Genomic DNA, 14,828 nt, shown 5'->3' with positions numbered 1-14,828 from the left:
CTTTTGTCTCCTTAGGTAGGTTTATACCTAAGTATTTTATTCTTTTTGTTGCAATGGCAAATGGGAGTGTTTCCTTAATTTCTCTTTTAGATATTTCATCATTAGACGAATGCAAGAGATTTCTGTGCATTAATTTTGTATCCTGCTACTTTACCAAATTCATTGATCAGCTCTAGTAGTTTTCTGGTAGAGTCTTTAGGATTCTCTCTATATAATATCATGTCATCTGCAAACCAGTGACAGCTTTAGTTCTTCTTTTCCAATTTGGATTCCTTTTATTTCTTTTTCTTCTCTGATTACTGAGGCTAAAACTTCCAAAACTATGTTAAATAATAGTGGTGAGACTGGGTAACCTTGTTTTGTTCCTGATCTTAGTGGAAATGGTTTCAGTTTTTCACCATTGAGAATGATATTGGCTGTGGGTTTGTCATATATGGCCTTTATTATGTTGAGGTAAGTTCCCTCTATGCCTACTTTCTGGTGGGTTTTTAATCATAAATGGGTGTTGAATTTTGTCAAAAGCTTTTTCTGCATCTATTGAGATGATCATATGGTTTTTATCCTTCAATTTGTTAATATGGTGTATCACATTGATTGATTTGCATATATTGAAGAATCTTTGCATTCCTGGGTTAAACCCCACTTGTTCATGGTATATGATCCTTTTAATGTGCTGTTGGATTCTGTTTGTTAGTATTTCATTGAGGATTTTTGCACCTATGTTCATCAGTGATATCGGCCTGTAGTTTTCTTTCTTTGTGACATCTTTGACTGGTTTTGGTATCAGGGTGATGGTGGTTTTGTAGAATGAGTTTGGTAGTGTTCCTCCCTCTGCTATATTTTGGAAGAGTTTGAGAAGGATATGTGTTAGCTCTTCTCAAACTGTTTGATAGAATTTGCCTGTGAAGCCATCTGGTCCTGGGCTTTTGTTTGTTGGAAGATTTTTTTTTTTTTTTTTTTTTTTTTTTTTTTTTTTCTTTTTGCGGTACGTGGGCCTCTCACTGCTGTGGCCTCTCCCGTTGCGGAGCACAGGCTCCGGACGCGCAGGCCCAGCGGCCATGGCTCACGGGCCCAGCCGCTCCGCGGCATGTGGGATCCTCCCAGACCGGGGCACGAACCCGTATCCCCTGCATCGGCAGGCGGACTCTCAACCACTGCGCCACCAGGGAGGCCCCTGTTGGAAGATTTTTAATCACAGTTTCAATTTCAGTGCTTGTGATTTGTCTGTTCATATTTTCTATTTCTTCCTGGTTCAGTCTCAGAAGTTTGTGCTTTTCTAAGAATTTGTCCATTTCTTCCAGGTTGTCCATTTTATTGGCATAGAATTTCTTGTAGTAATCTGTCATGATCCTTTGAATTTCTGCAGTGTCAGTTGTTACTTCTCCTTTTTCATTTCTAATTCTATTGATTTGTGTCTTCTCCCTTTTTTTCTTGATGAGACTAGCTAATGGTTTATCAATTTTGTTAATCTTCCCAAAGAAACAGCTTTTAGTGTTATTGATCTTTGCTATCGTTTCCTTCATTTCTTTTTCATTTATTTCTGTTCTGATCTTTATGATTTCTTTCCTTCTGCTAACTTTGGGTTTTTTTCTTCTTCTTTCTCTAATTGCTTTAGGTGTAAGGTTAAGTTGTTTATTTGAGATGTTTCTTGTTTGTTGAGGTAGGATTTTATTGCTATAAACTTCCCTCTTAGAACTGCTTCTGCTGCATCCCACAGGTTTTGGGTTGTTGTGTTTCCATTGTCATTTGTTTCTAGGTATTTTTTGATTTCCTCTTTGATTTGTTCAGTGATCTCTTGGTTATGAAGTAGTGTATTGTTTAGCCTCCATGTGTTTGTATTTTTTTACAGATTTTGTCCTGTAATTGATATCTAATCTCATAGCATTGTGGTTGGAAAAGATACTTGATATGATTTCAATTTTCTTAAATTTACCAAGCTTGTTTTGTGACCCAAGATATGATCTATCCTGGAGAATGTTCCTTGAGCACTTGAGAAAAAAGTGTATTCTGTTATTTTTGGATTTACTGTCCTATAAATATCAATTAAGTCCATCTTGCTTAATGTGCCATTTAAAGCTTGTGTTTCCTTATTTATTTACATTTTGGATGATCTGTCCATTGGTGAAAGTGGGGTGTTAAAGTCCTCTACTATGATTGTGTTACTGTCAATTTCCCCTTTTATGGCTGTTAGCATTTGCCTTAGGTACTAAGGTGCTCCTATGTTGGATGCATAAATTTTACAATTGTTATATCTTCTTCTTGGACTGATCCCTTGATTGTTATGCAGCGTTCTTCTTTGTCTCTTGTAATAGTCTTTATTTTAAAGTTTATTTTGTGTGATATGAGAATTGCTACTCCAGCTTTCTTTTGATTCCCATTTGCATGGAATATCTTTTTCCATCCCCTCACTTTCAGTCTATGTCTATGTCTTAGGCCAGTCTATGTCTGTTGGTTGGAGCATTTAATCCATTTAAATTTAAGGTAATTATCGATATGTATGTTCCTATTACCGTTTTCTTAATTGTTTTGGCTTTGTTATTGTAGGTCTTTTCCTTCTCTTGTTTTTCCTGCTTAGAGAAGTTCCTTTAGCATTTGTAGTAAAGCTGGTTTGGTGGTGCTGAATTCTCTTAGTTTTGCTTATCTGTAAAAGGTTTAATTTCTCCATCAAATCTGAATGAGATCCTTGCTGGGTAGAGTAATCTTGGTTGTAGGTTTTTCCCTTTCATCACTTTAAATATGTCTTGCCAGTCCCTTCTGGTTTGCAGAGTTTCTGCTGAAAGATCAGCTGTTTAACCTTATGGTCATTCCCTTGTATATTATTTCTTGTTTTTCCCTTGCTGCTTTTAATATTCTTTCTTTGTTGTTAATTTTGATAGTTTGATTAATATGTGTCTTGGTGTGTTTCTTCTTGGATTTATCCTGTATGGGACTCTCTGTGCGTCCTGGACTTGATTAACTATTTCCTTTCCCGTATTAGGGAAATTTTCAACTATAATCTCTTCAAATATTTTCTCATTCCCTTTCTTTTTCTCTTCTTCTTTTGGGACCCCTATAATTCGAATGTTGGTGTGTTTAATGTTGTCCCAGAGGTCTCTGAGACTATCCTCAATTATTTTCATTCTTTTTTCTTTATTCTGCTCTGCAGTAGTTATTTCCACTATTTTATCTTCCAGGTCACTTATGCATTCTTCGGCCTCAGTTATTCTGCTATTGATTCCTTCTGGAGAATTCTTAATTTTATTTATTGTGTTGTTCATCATTTTTTGTTTGCTCTTTAGTTCTTCCAGGTCCTTGTTGAACGTTTCTTGTATTTTTTCCATTCTATTTCCCAGATTTTGGATCATCTTTAGAATCATTACTCTGAATGTTTTTCCAGGTAGACTGACTATTTTCTCTTTATTTGTTAGGTCTGGTGGATTTTTACCTTGCTCCTTCATCTGCTGTGTGTTTCTCTGTCTTCTCATTTTGCTTAACTTACTGTGTTTGGGGTCTCCTTTTTGCAGGCTGCAGGTTCATAGTTCCCATTGTTTTTGGTGTCTGTCCCCAGTGGCTAAGGTTGGTTCAGTGGGTTGTGTAGGTTTCCTGGTGGAGGGGACTGGTGCCTGTGTTCTGGTGGATGAGGCTGGATCTTGTCTTTCTGATGGGCAGGACTGCATCCGGTGGTGTGTTTGGGCATGTCTGTGACCTTTTTTATGATTTTAGGCAGCGTCTCGGCTAATGGGTGGTGGTACGTTCCTGTCTTGCTAGTTTTTTGGCATGGGGTGTCCAGCACTGTAGCTTGCTGGTTGTTGAGTGGAGCTGGGTCTTAGCGTTGAGATGGAGATATCTGGGAGAGCTTTTGCCTTTGGATATTACGTGGAGCTGGGAGGTCTCTGGTGGAACCATGTCCTGAACTCGGCTCTCCTACCTCAGAGGCAGAAGCCTGACACCTGGCCAGAGCACCAAGACGCTGTCAGCCACACAGCTCAGAAGAAAAGGGAGAAAAAATAAAAAAAAATAAAAAAATAAAGTTATTAAAATAAAAATTAAAAACTAAAAAATAATTTTAAAAAATTAAAAATTAAAAAGTAATTAAAAAAAGAAAAAAGAAGAAGAAAGAAGAGAGCAATGAAACCAAAAGCAAATCCACCAATGAGAACAAGCACTAAAAACTATACTAAAAAAAAAACCAAACCAAACCAAAAGAACAACAAGAAAACAGACAAACAGAACCCTAGGACAAATGGTAAAAGCAAAGCTATACAGACAAAATCACACAAAGTAGCATACACATACACACTCACAAAAAGAGAAAAAGGAAAAAAATATGTATATCATTGCTCCCAAAGTCCACCGCCTCAATTTGGGATGATTCGTTGTCTATTCAGCTATTCCACAGATGCAGGGTACATCAAGTTGATTGAGGAGATTTAATCCGCTTCTCCTGAGGCTGCTGGGAGAGATTTCCCTTTCTCTTCTTTGTTTGCACAGCTCTCGGGGTTCAGCTCTGCATGTAGGTCGCCTGAAGGCATCTGTTCTTCGCTCAGACAGGATGGGGTTAAAGGAGCAGCTGATTTGGGGGCTCTGGCTCACTCAGGCCAGAGGGAGGGAGGGGTATGGATGTGGGGCGAGCCTGCGGCGGCAGAGGCCGACGTGACGTTGCAGCAGCCTCAGGCGCGCCGTGGGTTCTCCCGGGGAAGTTGTCCCTGGATCACGGGACCCTGGCAATGGCGGGCTGCACAGGCTCCCGGGAGGGGAGGTGTGGATAGTGACCTGTGCTTGCATACAGGCTTCTTGGTGGCGGCAGCAGCAGCCTTAGCGTCTCACGCCCATCTCTGGGGTCCGCGCTGGTAGCCACGGCTCGCGCCCGTCTCTGGAGCTCGTTTAGGCGGCTCTCCGAAACCCCTCTCCCCGTGCACCCTGAAACAATGGTCTGTTGCCTCTTAGGCAGCTCCAGACCTTTTCCCGGACTCCCTCGCAGCTAGCCGTGGCGCACTAGCCCCCTGCAGGCTGTGTTCACGCAGCCACTCCCAGTCTTCTCCCTGGCATCCGACCTCCGAAGCCTGAGCCTCAGCTCCCAGCCCCCGCCTGCCCTGGCGGGTGAGCAGACAAGCCTCTCAGGCTGGTGAGTGCTGGTCAGCACCGATCCTCTGTGCGGGAATCTCTCCGCTTTGCCCTCCGCACCCCTGTGGCTGCGCTCTCCTCCGCGGCTCCAAAGCTTCCCCCCCACCACCACCCACAGCCTCCGCCCGGGAAGGGGCTTCTAGTGTGTGCAAACCTTTCCTCCTTCACAGCTCCGTCCCACTGGTGCAGGTCCCACCCCTATCCTTTTGTCTCTGTTTATTCTTTTTTCTTTTTTCTTTTGCCCTACCCAGGTATGTGGGGAGTTTCTTGCCTTTTGGGTGGTCTGAGGTCTTCTGCCAGCGTTTAGTAGGTGTTCTGTAGGAGTTGTTCCACGTGTAGATGTATTTCTGATGTATTTGTGGGGAGGAAGGTGATCTCCACGTCTTACTCTTCCACCATCTTGAAGGTCTCTCTCCATTTATATCATGTATTTTTTTTTAAAAATGATCCTTACAATAGCCCTATGAGTCATACATCATTAAGCATGAGTTCAAAGAGGCTACTAGAAAATAGTAGGTTGCAAGTTCATGTCTTCTGACCGAAATCCACTGTCCCAGTCCCAGGGCTACACTCTGTCCAGCCTTGTTTCCTTCCCTGCTCAGCTCTGAGTGTTCGGGAGATGAAGGACTCCACAGAGTTGCCGGCAGAGCAGCAGCCTCCAAAGTGCTGGCGTGATGAGTTATTGGCCCCTGTGACTCCAACTTCAAAACCCTGTCGAGGGGCAGAAGAGCCCCCAGAAGGGCACTTCTTCACACCGGCCCGCAGAACCCGTAGGACGGGCTGGGCAGAGTGGGGCACCACTGCCAAAACCTGCTTTCTCATTGAAATGCTCATGCTCGCTCCTGGACAGTTCTCTATTCAATCATATGGTGTACAAAGGCAAATGTGGGTACAGGATGTAAGCTGATGGCATGGGATGGAAATGATGTGATCTGGGTTTTCTTAGGGTTCTTCACTGTTGCCAGGAGGTTCCTGCTTCAGTGGTTCTCTCAGGAACTAAGGGCCTTTGCTGAGTAGTGCCACAGAAATTGTTGGCTGAGAGCTGGGTTGTTTCAGCAGTGAATGCGAGAGAAGACGGCAGCACCCATTTTTTTCTCTACCCCACAGTTCAAACAAAAATTGGATTATTTTCTATTATCTACCCTCCTCTGTTTGGCCGTGTGCTTCAGAGGAGAGTCGCTCCAGGCACAGGGAAGGCATCTTGATTGCTTTAAACCACTCATGGCTGACCCATAGCCTTGCCAATAATCCATGCATACATCAGTATATGACAGGGTTCTAGCCTATGAGTCATAACAGATAACCTGCTGCAAAACTTCTGGGAGAGGGTTCCTTGATCATAAGGAAGAGCCATAGGTGGGAAGCATTTCTTCCTTCTCTAGAAGAAGTGATAACTGTATGTAGTGCCTGGATTTGCACAGTTATCTTGTGAGTGTGAGAAGATGTAGCCCAAGGACATTAGTGGACACACTGTGTATATCAAAAGAGCATGCTGGAAAAAGAACCGATGTCATTGCTGACTGGATAGATTGCTATTTTTGAATACACTGTTATGTGAAATTATATATTTACTTATATCATTATTGTTGTAGTACTTTGAGTTGAATTTTCTAGTTTGCATAGGATTGTCAGCATTAGCAAATAAAAATGTAGGATGCACAGTTAAGTTTGAATTTCAGATAAACAATGAATAATTTTTTAGTATGTGTTTGTCCAATGTTATACTTTTCCCATGTAATATTTGGGACATCCTTATGCTGAAACATTGTTTGTTGTTGATCTGAAATGCAAATCTAAATGGGCGTCCTGCATTTTATATTTGCCAACCTTAAGCTGGTAGTGAGTGAAATCTATGTAATTTAGTGCTGAAAGGCTTTTCTCAGGTCTGAGTATACTCTTTCAGAAGTAAAAGGTGAAAGTAGATTCGCCAGTCATAGTTTGAGTATACATATTTGAAATTCAGCCTCATATGCTCAAGAAGTAATAATAATTGCCTGGAATATTTTTATTCTTGAAGCTTGTCAGTGAATTCCCACCAAGATTTGAAATATTATTGTAATGTAGATTAACAGTGGAAAGAGTCAGACCGATCTTAGAATCTCACTTTCTTTTCTTACTACCAGTATGGCCCTGGAGAAATCAACTCTCCGAGTCTCAGTATCCAACTGTGTCGTTATGAGGAATTAATAAGACAGTTTATGAGAAGCACCTATTATGTCAGACACATAGTACTTCTCAAAACATATTAGGTCTCTTTCCTGTGTTGATTGTGAAGGACCGTTGCAGGTGTACTGTAAGGGTATATACCAAGAAGCAATAGAAATTCAGCCATCCTACCAAATACCTATGCAACTCCTTCCCTCTGCACAACTTGAGCAGAATGAGTGCAATAAGATGGAGACAAATGAGTGAATGAGATGAGATTGCTCGTAAATAGTAGCTGCTATTGTTTTCTAAACGGAAAAGAAGAGTTTTGCCTTTTCTTGAAGGACGGGGACCCATCTTATTCTTAGTATCTTCAGCATGTGGCCACACACTCAAAGGTACTGAGTGAAGTATACATGGCCAGAGAACTGGGTTCCTACTTCATGGGCAATGAACAGACCATTCTGCCTTCCTAATGTGTTATTCTACATTCAAACTGTCATGCCCATTTGGGGATTTTTCTATCCTACCTTTGTGCACAAAAACGTTATTCTCACAGAGAAAAATGTAGAGCCGACAGAATGACAGCTGTGATGTCAAGTCTTACTGTGCTTCTACGATCCTAGAGAAGAGAAGACTTGGAGAGGAGGGGACTAGCAGCTGCCCTCAGGAGTTGAAGGGCTGTCATATGGGAGAAGGATTGCTCATGCTGTGGATTCCAAAAGGCAGAAGAACTAGAAGTGAGTGGTACCAGTTATAGGGAGGTATGGCCAGGTTTAACCTTAAAACTACCCAGTTCTGCAATGCCTCAAATATGGTGAGGTTTCCCCTGCTGAGATGTTGATCACAGACTTTGATATACCATTCTTCAGGAATATTAGAACAGTAACTGCAGCTCTGTTTTCTTCTTAACTTCTAACATAGGAATAATCCCAGGTATCAATTCACAGGTGAGGGATTTGATCCGACTAAACCTGAAGAAAACTCCTTTGCTCATTTTAAGACATCTGTAAAATGTTAGTTGCAGTGGTTTTCAAACTCTGCTGCAGATTAGAATCACCCTGCAAACTTTGAAAATTCTGGATGCCCAGGCCACATCTGCAGAGATTCCAATTTAATTGGTGTGGGTTATAGCCTGAGCATTAGGATTTGTCCAAAACTCCCTAAGTGGTTCTAATATACAGCAATTTTGAGAATCACTGAACTAGTTAGAGAGTATGATTCTGGATTTTAGCTTGGGATCTGATTTAACTAGAGGGGTAAATGAGCAACTTTTAAAACTTCTCTTGGCTGTATAGTCCTCATTTACTAAAAGCGGGCGGGGGTGGTGGGAGATGTACTTCTAAAGCATCTTCCTCTAAAATGTTATTATTCTAGGGCCCTTCAAGGTTTATGAATTAAAAGGTACTTCACTGCTTTCTAGAAATAGAAGAGGATCTCTGTTCAGAGACCTGGGAATGATTTGCACTTTCTGTCAGTTTTAATGGCAGTCATAGACTGCCCTCAATGTGGGGATTTTTCTGTCACTCAGAGGAGTGTGTGGCACCAACAGCATTCAGATGGTGGGTGGTTCCAGCAGCCCTCTGCTTGTAACTGGCATACACCCTAATTTGAGCAGTAACCGAGGATAAAAGTGGGTTTCTTTGCTCTTCTCTAGGACTCCAGAAGATACTCTGTTGCCAGAGGTAGTGTCGTTTGATGGATGAGTGGACATTTTTCTTGGTATTTGGAGTTGATGGCTTTCGGGCTCTTTGGAGCTTGCTGCCTTACACACAGCTTAGTGATGGGCTTGCCAAGACTTTTCCTCCCATAACCCAGGACACTCAAGTTCTCTTTGGGTCTTAATTTTACTTCTCTCCACATGAGAGTGTGTGTTTCTTCGTCGCCCTGGTCTTGTAGCAACTGACTCTAGACAGGAGGTGATGGACACAGGACTCCATTTTATTCCCCCCCCCACAAGGAAATTTAAGGAGGACTCCTATTATTAGGTTTTCTCAAAGATGTTGTTTATATTTCAAGTAATTCATATTTGTTAGTGAAGCTTTATTTGCCACACAATGCACACAGAAGTAATCAGAAATGTGGACTATCACAAGGCATAAAACATCAAAAGTCGACCATATTTTATGTCTGAAGTTTCTTACTTTCAAAAGGGAAGGTACTTTTAGAAGTGTAGTCTCCTACTATGAATACTTCCTGAATTTTTTGGTAAAAAAATTCAAAACCCATTACCATATACACAATTCAAGATAAATTACCCAGTGAAAACTCAAACAATCCTATTGGGAGAAAATTTGTGAAACTTTGCATTACTTGTGAAAGAGTTAAACATTCCTATTCTGGCCGTCAGATCTCCACACGTCTACCCTGGGGTGTAAGTAAATGCTATTAGTGCACCATGGAAGTGGGAAAGAACTGTTTTTTTTAAAATCAGGGAGGGCAACAAAGCAATCAGAAGGAGCACAGGGCACCATGTTAGTGACAAATCGCAGGAGGTGGTTCTAGAAAGGTTGTGAAAACTAGTTTCTCATTGCAGGAATCGGGTTGGGCCACTCCTTCACCCCCCTTCTCAAACACAAATATTTTCATATAATAAAAGCCTGTTCCCTATGGTTATAACCCAGCCTCCCCTCCTCCGACACCACCATTTTTAAGGGGCTTGCTGCGCGGACTTCTCCAAAGTCCCTAGGTTTTTTCTCCCTCTGGCCCTTGTAGAGGTGAGGCGTCCCTTCGGGGGCTCACGCCGCGTGAGGGGACCAGAAACACCCACTAGGATCCAACCCGGGCAGCCGGCGGCCCGAGCATGCGCTGAGAGTTCGTGCAGCTGGCCCTGGCTGCCGCCGCTGCCTCGTCCGGACTTGGCGAGGACTTGGGAGGGACAGCGGCGCTGGGAGGTGGCTTAGCAGAGACTTTCCAGCAACTGCTGCCCAGGACTTTTTTTTTTCCCCCTTTTCCCAGGAGGCGGCGACGGCGGCGGCGGGGGGAGAGGAAGAGAAGGAAGCTTCTCCAGTTGGAGTCAATGCAGCCCTGCGGCTTTCCAGGAGGAGCGTCGCTGCCCCGATGAGCCCCCGCAGTGAGTCCCCGACTGTCCCCCGGCGGGATCGGGGCGCGGAGCCCAGCGCCGACGGTGAGTGGCCGCGCGTCTCTCGTCCTTCCTGCCCGCTGTCCCGCCAGCCCGCCGGCGGCGGCTGCCCGCGGCGCTGTGTGCTAAACTACTTAGAGTGCTGGCTTCGGGGCTCCCCGGCGCCGGCGCTTCCCCGCGCGCCCTGCCGGGGGCGCGCGCCCGGGTGGCGGGGCGGCTGACCGCGCTCTGCTTTGTGCTCCTCGGGCGGCTGGGAGAGCCGGGTCGCGGCCGGGGCCGGGGCCGGGGGAGGGGGACGTGAATGACTAACCCGGCGTCTGCACAGCTGCACCGGCCCTAATTCCCGTGCGCCCCTCCCCGCTCCCCGCCCGCCGCCCCCGGCTAATCCATCATTCCGGGGCCCAAACATCATTTCTCGTGTTCTCCCGGAGAAACCCTAGTCTCCGGGCGGAATCCCAGCTCAGCGCTGCGCCCCCTCAAGTGCCCCGCGTTCACACCCGAGCTGCGGGATGGCGAAGGGGGTGCGGAGGTGGGGGGCCCAGGAACTGTCCCAGTGAGAGGGACACTCTCACCTTCGGTGTCGCCGGCGGCGTCTGTGACATCTCTGGGGTCGGGGGTGGGGGTGCGGGAGTGTGGTTTCCAACCTTCGGGACAGTTCGGAGCAGAGCTCTCCCCGAGGAGGGGCGTGGACTGAGGGAAGTTTTAAAGAGCGTCTCATCAGAATTCACAGGACACCGCCGCGTGTCCCCTGAGAACCCGAGTTTACTGCGCGCCTTCATTCATCCGGGGAGACAATCTTTTCTGTTCCCAGCAGGTGTTATCTGAAGCCTGTTTGGAACTTTGGGGAGTTTAGGTTACTATTATAACTTTAACAAATGATTTTCGATGAAGCGATGTCTCGAATGAACTAGGCTTCGGACCAGACCTGCACCCAGCTGAGGGCTGGCAGAGGAGGGATGGGCTGGGGGTGAGAAGCGCGGTGGTGAGAAGTCCCCTGTTATCCCCCGCCCTCTGCAGATCGCTGCTGTTTTGCCCGTGGGGGTAGGATGTGGTGAAAGGATGGGGCTTCTCCCTCCCGGGGCTCACAATGGCCAGAGAAGATTCTGTGAAGTGCTTGCGCTGCCTGCTCTACGCGCTTAATCTGCTCTTTTGGGTAAGTCAAGCAGTCCACTGCACCAACAGGTGGGGACGGCTGGACTCGGTTTCCTATAGCCACCACGTAATACGCCAAAGGGCGTGGCTAAGCATTAATTAATTACATGGGATCACACCCTCTATTTTTCAGAGAAGTAAATTTTGACCTTAAAATGCCTTTGATCTAGCTCAAGTTCCATTTGTAATTAGAAAAAAGAAATCCACCGCTGGATACTAGTGGCAGTAAAATTAGACTTGAAGTTAATCTGGGGATATAAATAAATGCACGTGCTTGTGCTTGTAGATAAGAAAATTTTGACATACTACTTAGGGGACTGCTTGTTTTCAGGAATTTCAGATAACTGTGCAAGCCATAAATTGTTTCCTTACGTCATCCTATAAAATCTGGTGGGGGCAGAAGTCTTACTATGTTTTTGTAGGAATTCATGCCCAGATATCCTATCAAAAGACTAAGTAGATTTTTCTGGGAGATCCCATATAGTCTGAAAAGGTGGTTTCCGTGTAACTATTTCTAAGTTGGCAAAGCTTTAAGGAATTTTGTGTATGCTTTTGGAAAATCCCATAACCATTTAAGGAAATAAAATACATAAAATTTAACAAGCTCATGGAAATCTTTATGCCCTATGAGTTAGTGACTTTTTATGCATTGCACCCAGGCATAAATTTTCATTAAGTGTTATTAATAATCACATTGTTATTTACAAAACTTTTGAGGAAACTAAAAATTTAAACGTTGAATGTTGCTTCAGGAAGCTGTCCTGCTTAAGCAGTTAATTTTTTTTTTTGCCAAATTTGTGTTCTATTAATAATTTATATTCAAAACACTCTGTTACAATTTTTAATGAGTAATTTATTTATTTGGCTGACTGGCTGGCATTTACCAGCTTTTTTTTTGTAGGGTTATGACATGTGGTCTCTAGAGAATGACATTTTGGTTGAACTACTCGTTATGGATGGCTCCATTTTAAGGTGACAAATTAAGCCTTACTTCAGGAAGTAATCTGAAAGATATCTAAACTGGCAACTTTTTTTCTCAACATGAAACTTAAAGCATTGAGTTGTTATATTCACCACTTGGAAATATAAAATACTGAACTGATCTTATTGCAGTTTTTAATTCTAAAAATGTACAAATTAAATGTACATTTAATTTAAATCTACAAGCTTAATTTAAGGTCATTAAATTACCTGCTTAGCTATAAGGTATTAAGATTTTGAACTTTGTTTCTTTAAAATGTGTGATAATTGTCACTTCTGTTTATTAGTTTTTCACTTTTCTACTTTGTTTTTAATTACAGAATCATCACATTTTAATAACTAAAAGGGGATTTAAGATGATCTGGTCGAACTTCCTTACTTTGGGAATGAGAAAACTAAGTGTAGGTTAGTGACTGGAAGCCAAAGGTCAGATGGCCCAATGGTGACAGTGCCGGGAGCAGAACTCAGCTTTCTTGCCCCTAGACAGTGCCTTTACATGGACGATTACTGTGTTCGAACCTTGGAAGTACTAGGACCTTTTTTGTGCAACATAGAATAACGTTTTGGAAATTTTCTTAAGAATTTGTATTATGTGTGTGTGTGGAGGGGAACCCAAATCACTTAACAAAAATATTACTCTTCTGAGTAAAGACATTTGCTTAAAAATGCCTATTCCTTAAACTCCTCCAGGGCTCTTTGTGTCCCCAAAGAATGTAAAATGTTATTTCTTTGTTCTTATCCTGTACTTCGACATTCTCACTTTCTGTGTGTTCTGATTTATTAAAATTGCTTCCCCCTTTCTCCAGCCCTCCTTTTCTCCAAATATCATCTCCCCGCCAACAAAATAATGCGAGTTTCCTGCCTACTCAGCATCCCTCTGTATTTTTCTTTATTTCATCCAAAGATGTGTTTACTCATACCTGTCCACGTATACCCATTCATGTACATTCATATAGACATTCATGACATTTTTTGCTAGGTTGTTTTTCTCATTTGGTTAGAGTTGCAGGAGTGGGATTGCTATGTCAGAGGATATGTAATGATGACAACAAAATAGCTAACATTTATGTCGTTTTTACTATGTTTGCCAGGCACGTTTAGTGTCTCAGTTTCCTAGTCTGCAAAATAGGAATGGTAGTTCCTATTTTTTAGAGTTTTTTAGAGTTGTTGGGGGATTAGAGTCAATATATGTGAAGTGCTTGAACAGTGGCACTTAATAAGCGCTATCTATGTCGTAGCAGTAGCAATGGTAGCTGTAGTACCCGTAGTCGTTACTACTACTACAATACTGATGCTCGCTAATAGTTTACTGTAATAAGTAGATTACCAGGAGATGGATTGATGAGTCAAAGGAATCCTTGTAGTAGTAATAGTAGTAATGCTTATTGTTGTGATTAATACTGCTACTATTGCTACTGCTCCTCCATTCCTTTGACCCAGTAATCCTGTCCTGGGAATCTATCCCCTAGAAATAGAAGCACTAATACGCCTCATTATATGTACATCATATACATTTAATGTTGCTGCCATCTCATTGGTGTTATGAAACTTTAAAATTTTTACCAATCTAAAAGGGTTAAAGTGTTATTTCACTGTTACTTTATTCTTTACCTCCCCCACTATCAGTGAGCTTGAACATCACTTTATATAAACAAATTTTTATATGTGTTTTTGGTAGAATTTTTCTCTAGAATTTTATATAATCTTTTTTTATTCTTCTGTTCTTTTAAAGCGCCTGCCTTTCTTGTCTTGATTAAGGTTTCTTTTTCTTTGAGATTATTTTATACAATTAAAATATCTGTCAGGAGTTTTTTGGAATTGTATGAAATGTATATGCTAACTTTGGGGACATTGGTGTTATTCTTTCAATGTTAAAGCAATGTTTGCTGATCCTATATTTCCTTACTTGTGCCTCACACATTCCTGGGCATTATCTATTTCTACTGTACTGGTACCCTCTCCCCTTCTCTACCAACAAAGATTTTAGGGAAAGAAAAATTAATTTTATTTGGTAAAACACTGAGGACCTATACAATTTTGTTTTTCTGTTCTGGGAGTTGAATATCAAACAGTGAATTTTTTTTCAGTAAAAACGTGTATCTTGCATATTTAATTTTTTTAAGTGGGAGGTATAGACCTGTCTAAGAGGAAACAATCCACAGAATATTCAAGATCACAGATGCACTGCATTCTTTCATTGCTGTGGATCCGGTCACCTTGATTTGCCATCTGTTGAAGTGGCTCTTTCACTTGTAAAGAAGCATGATCCCGGTTCAGCTCTACTGGGGCTGGCAGACAGATACTGGACCTTCGAGGTTTGTCATGAGTTTTATGGCTTTGTAATGGGAAAAGGCACATGAGACAC

The 14,828-nt window shown here is 42.6% G+C and overlaps 1 protein-coding gene across 3 annotated transcripts in view; it reads left to right on the top strand.

Moving 5' to 3' along the window:
* Positions 1-9,946: 9,946 nt before the first annotated feature.
* TSPAN12 (tetraspanin 12) overlaps positions 9,947-14,828 on the top strand; it is a 65,438-nt gene continuing 60,556 nt past the window's right edge. The window contains exons 1-3 of one of the 3 annotated variants that reach the window (XM_081243864.1): positions 9,947-9,965; positions 10,207-10,375; positions 11,348-11,483. In XM_081243864.1, the coding sequence (XP_081099990.1) occupies positions 11,418-11,483 (66 nt within the window). In that variant the 5' untranslated portion in view covers positions 9,947-9,965; positions 10,207-10,375; positions 11,348-11,417. Of the gene's footprint in view, positions 9,966-10,008; positions 10,376-11,347; positions 11,484-14,828 lie in introns of those variants that run through there. The other 2 variants (XM_081243863.1, XM_081243862.1) reach the window with 2 other exon arrangements.

Source organism: Mesoplodon bidens, assembly GCF_964165515.1.
Source record: "Mesoplodon bidens genome assembly, chromosome: 9".
Classification (NCBI taxonomy): domain Eukaryota; kingdom Metazoa; phylum Chordata; class Mammalia; order Artiodactyla; family Ziphiidae; genus Mesoplodon; species Mesoplodon bidens.
Note: the sequence above shows the minus strand (reverse complement) of the source record. Positions and strands in the feature narration are given on the sequence as shown.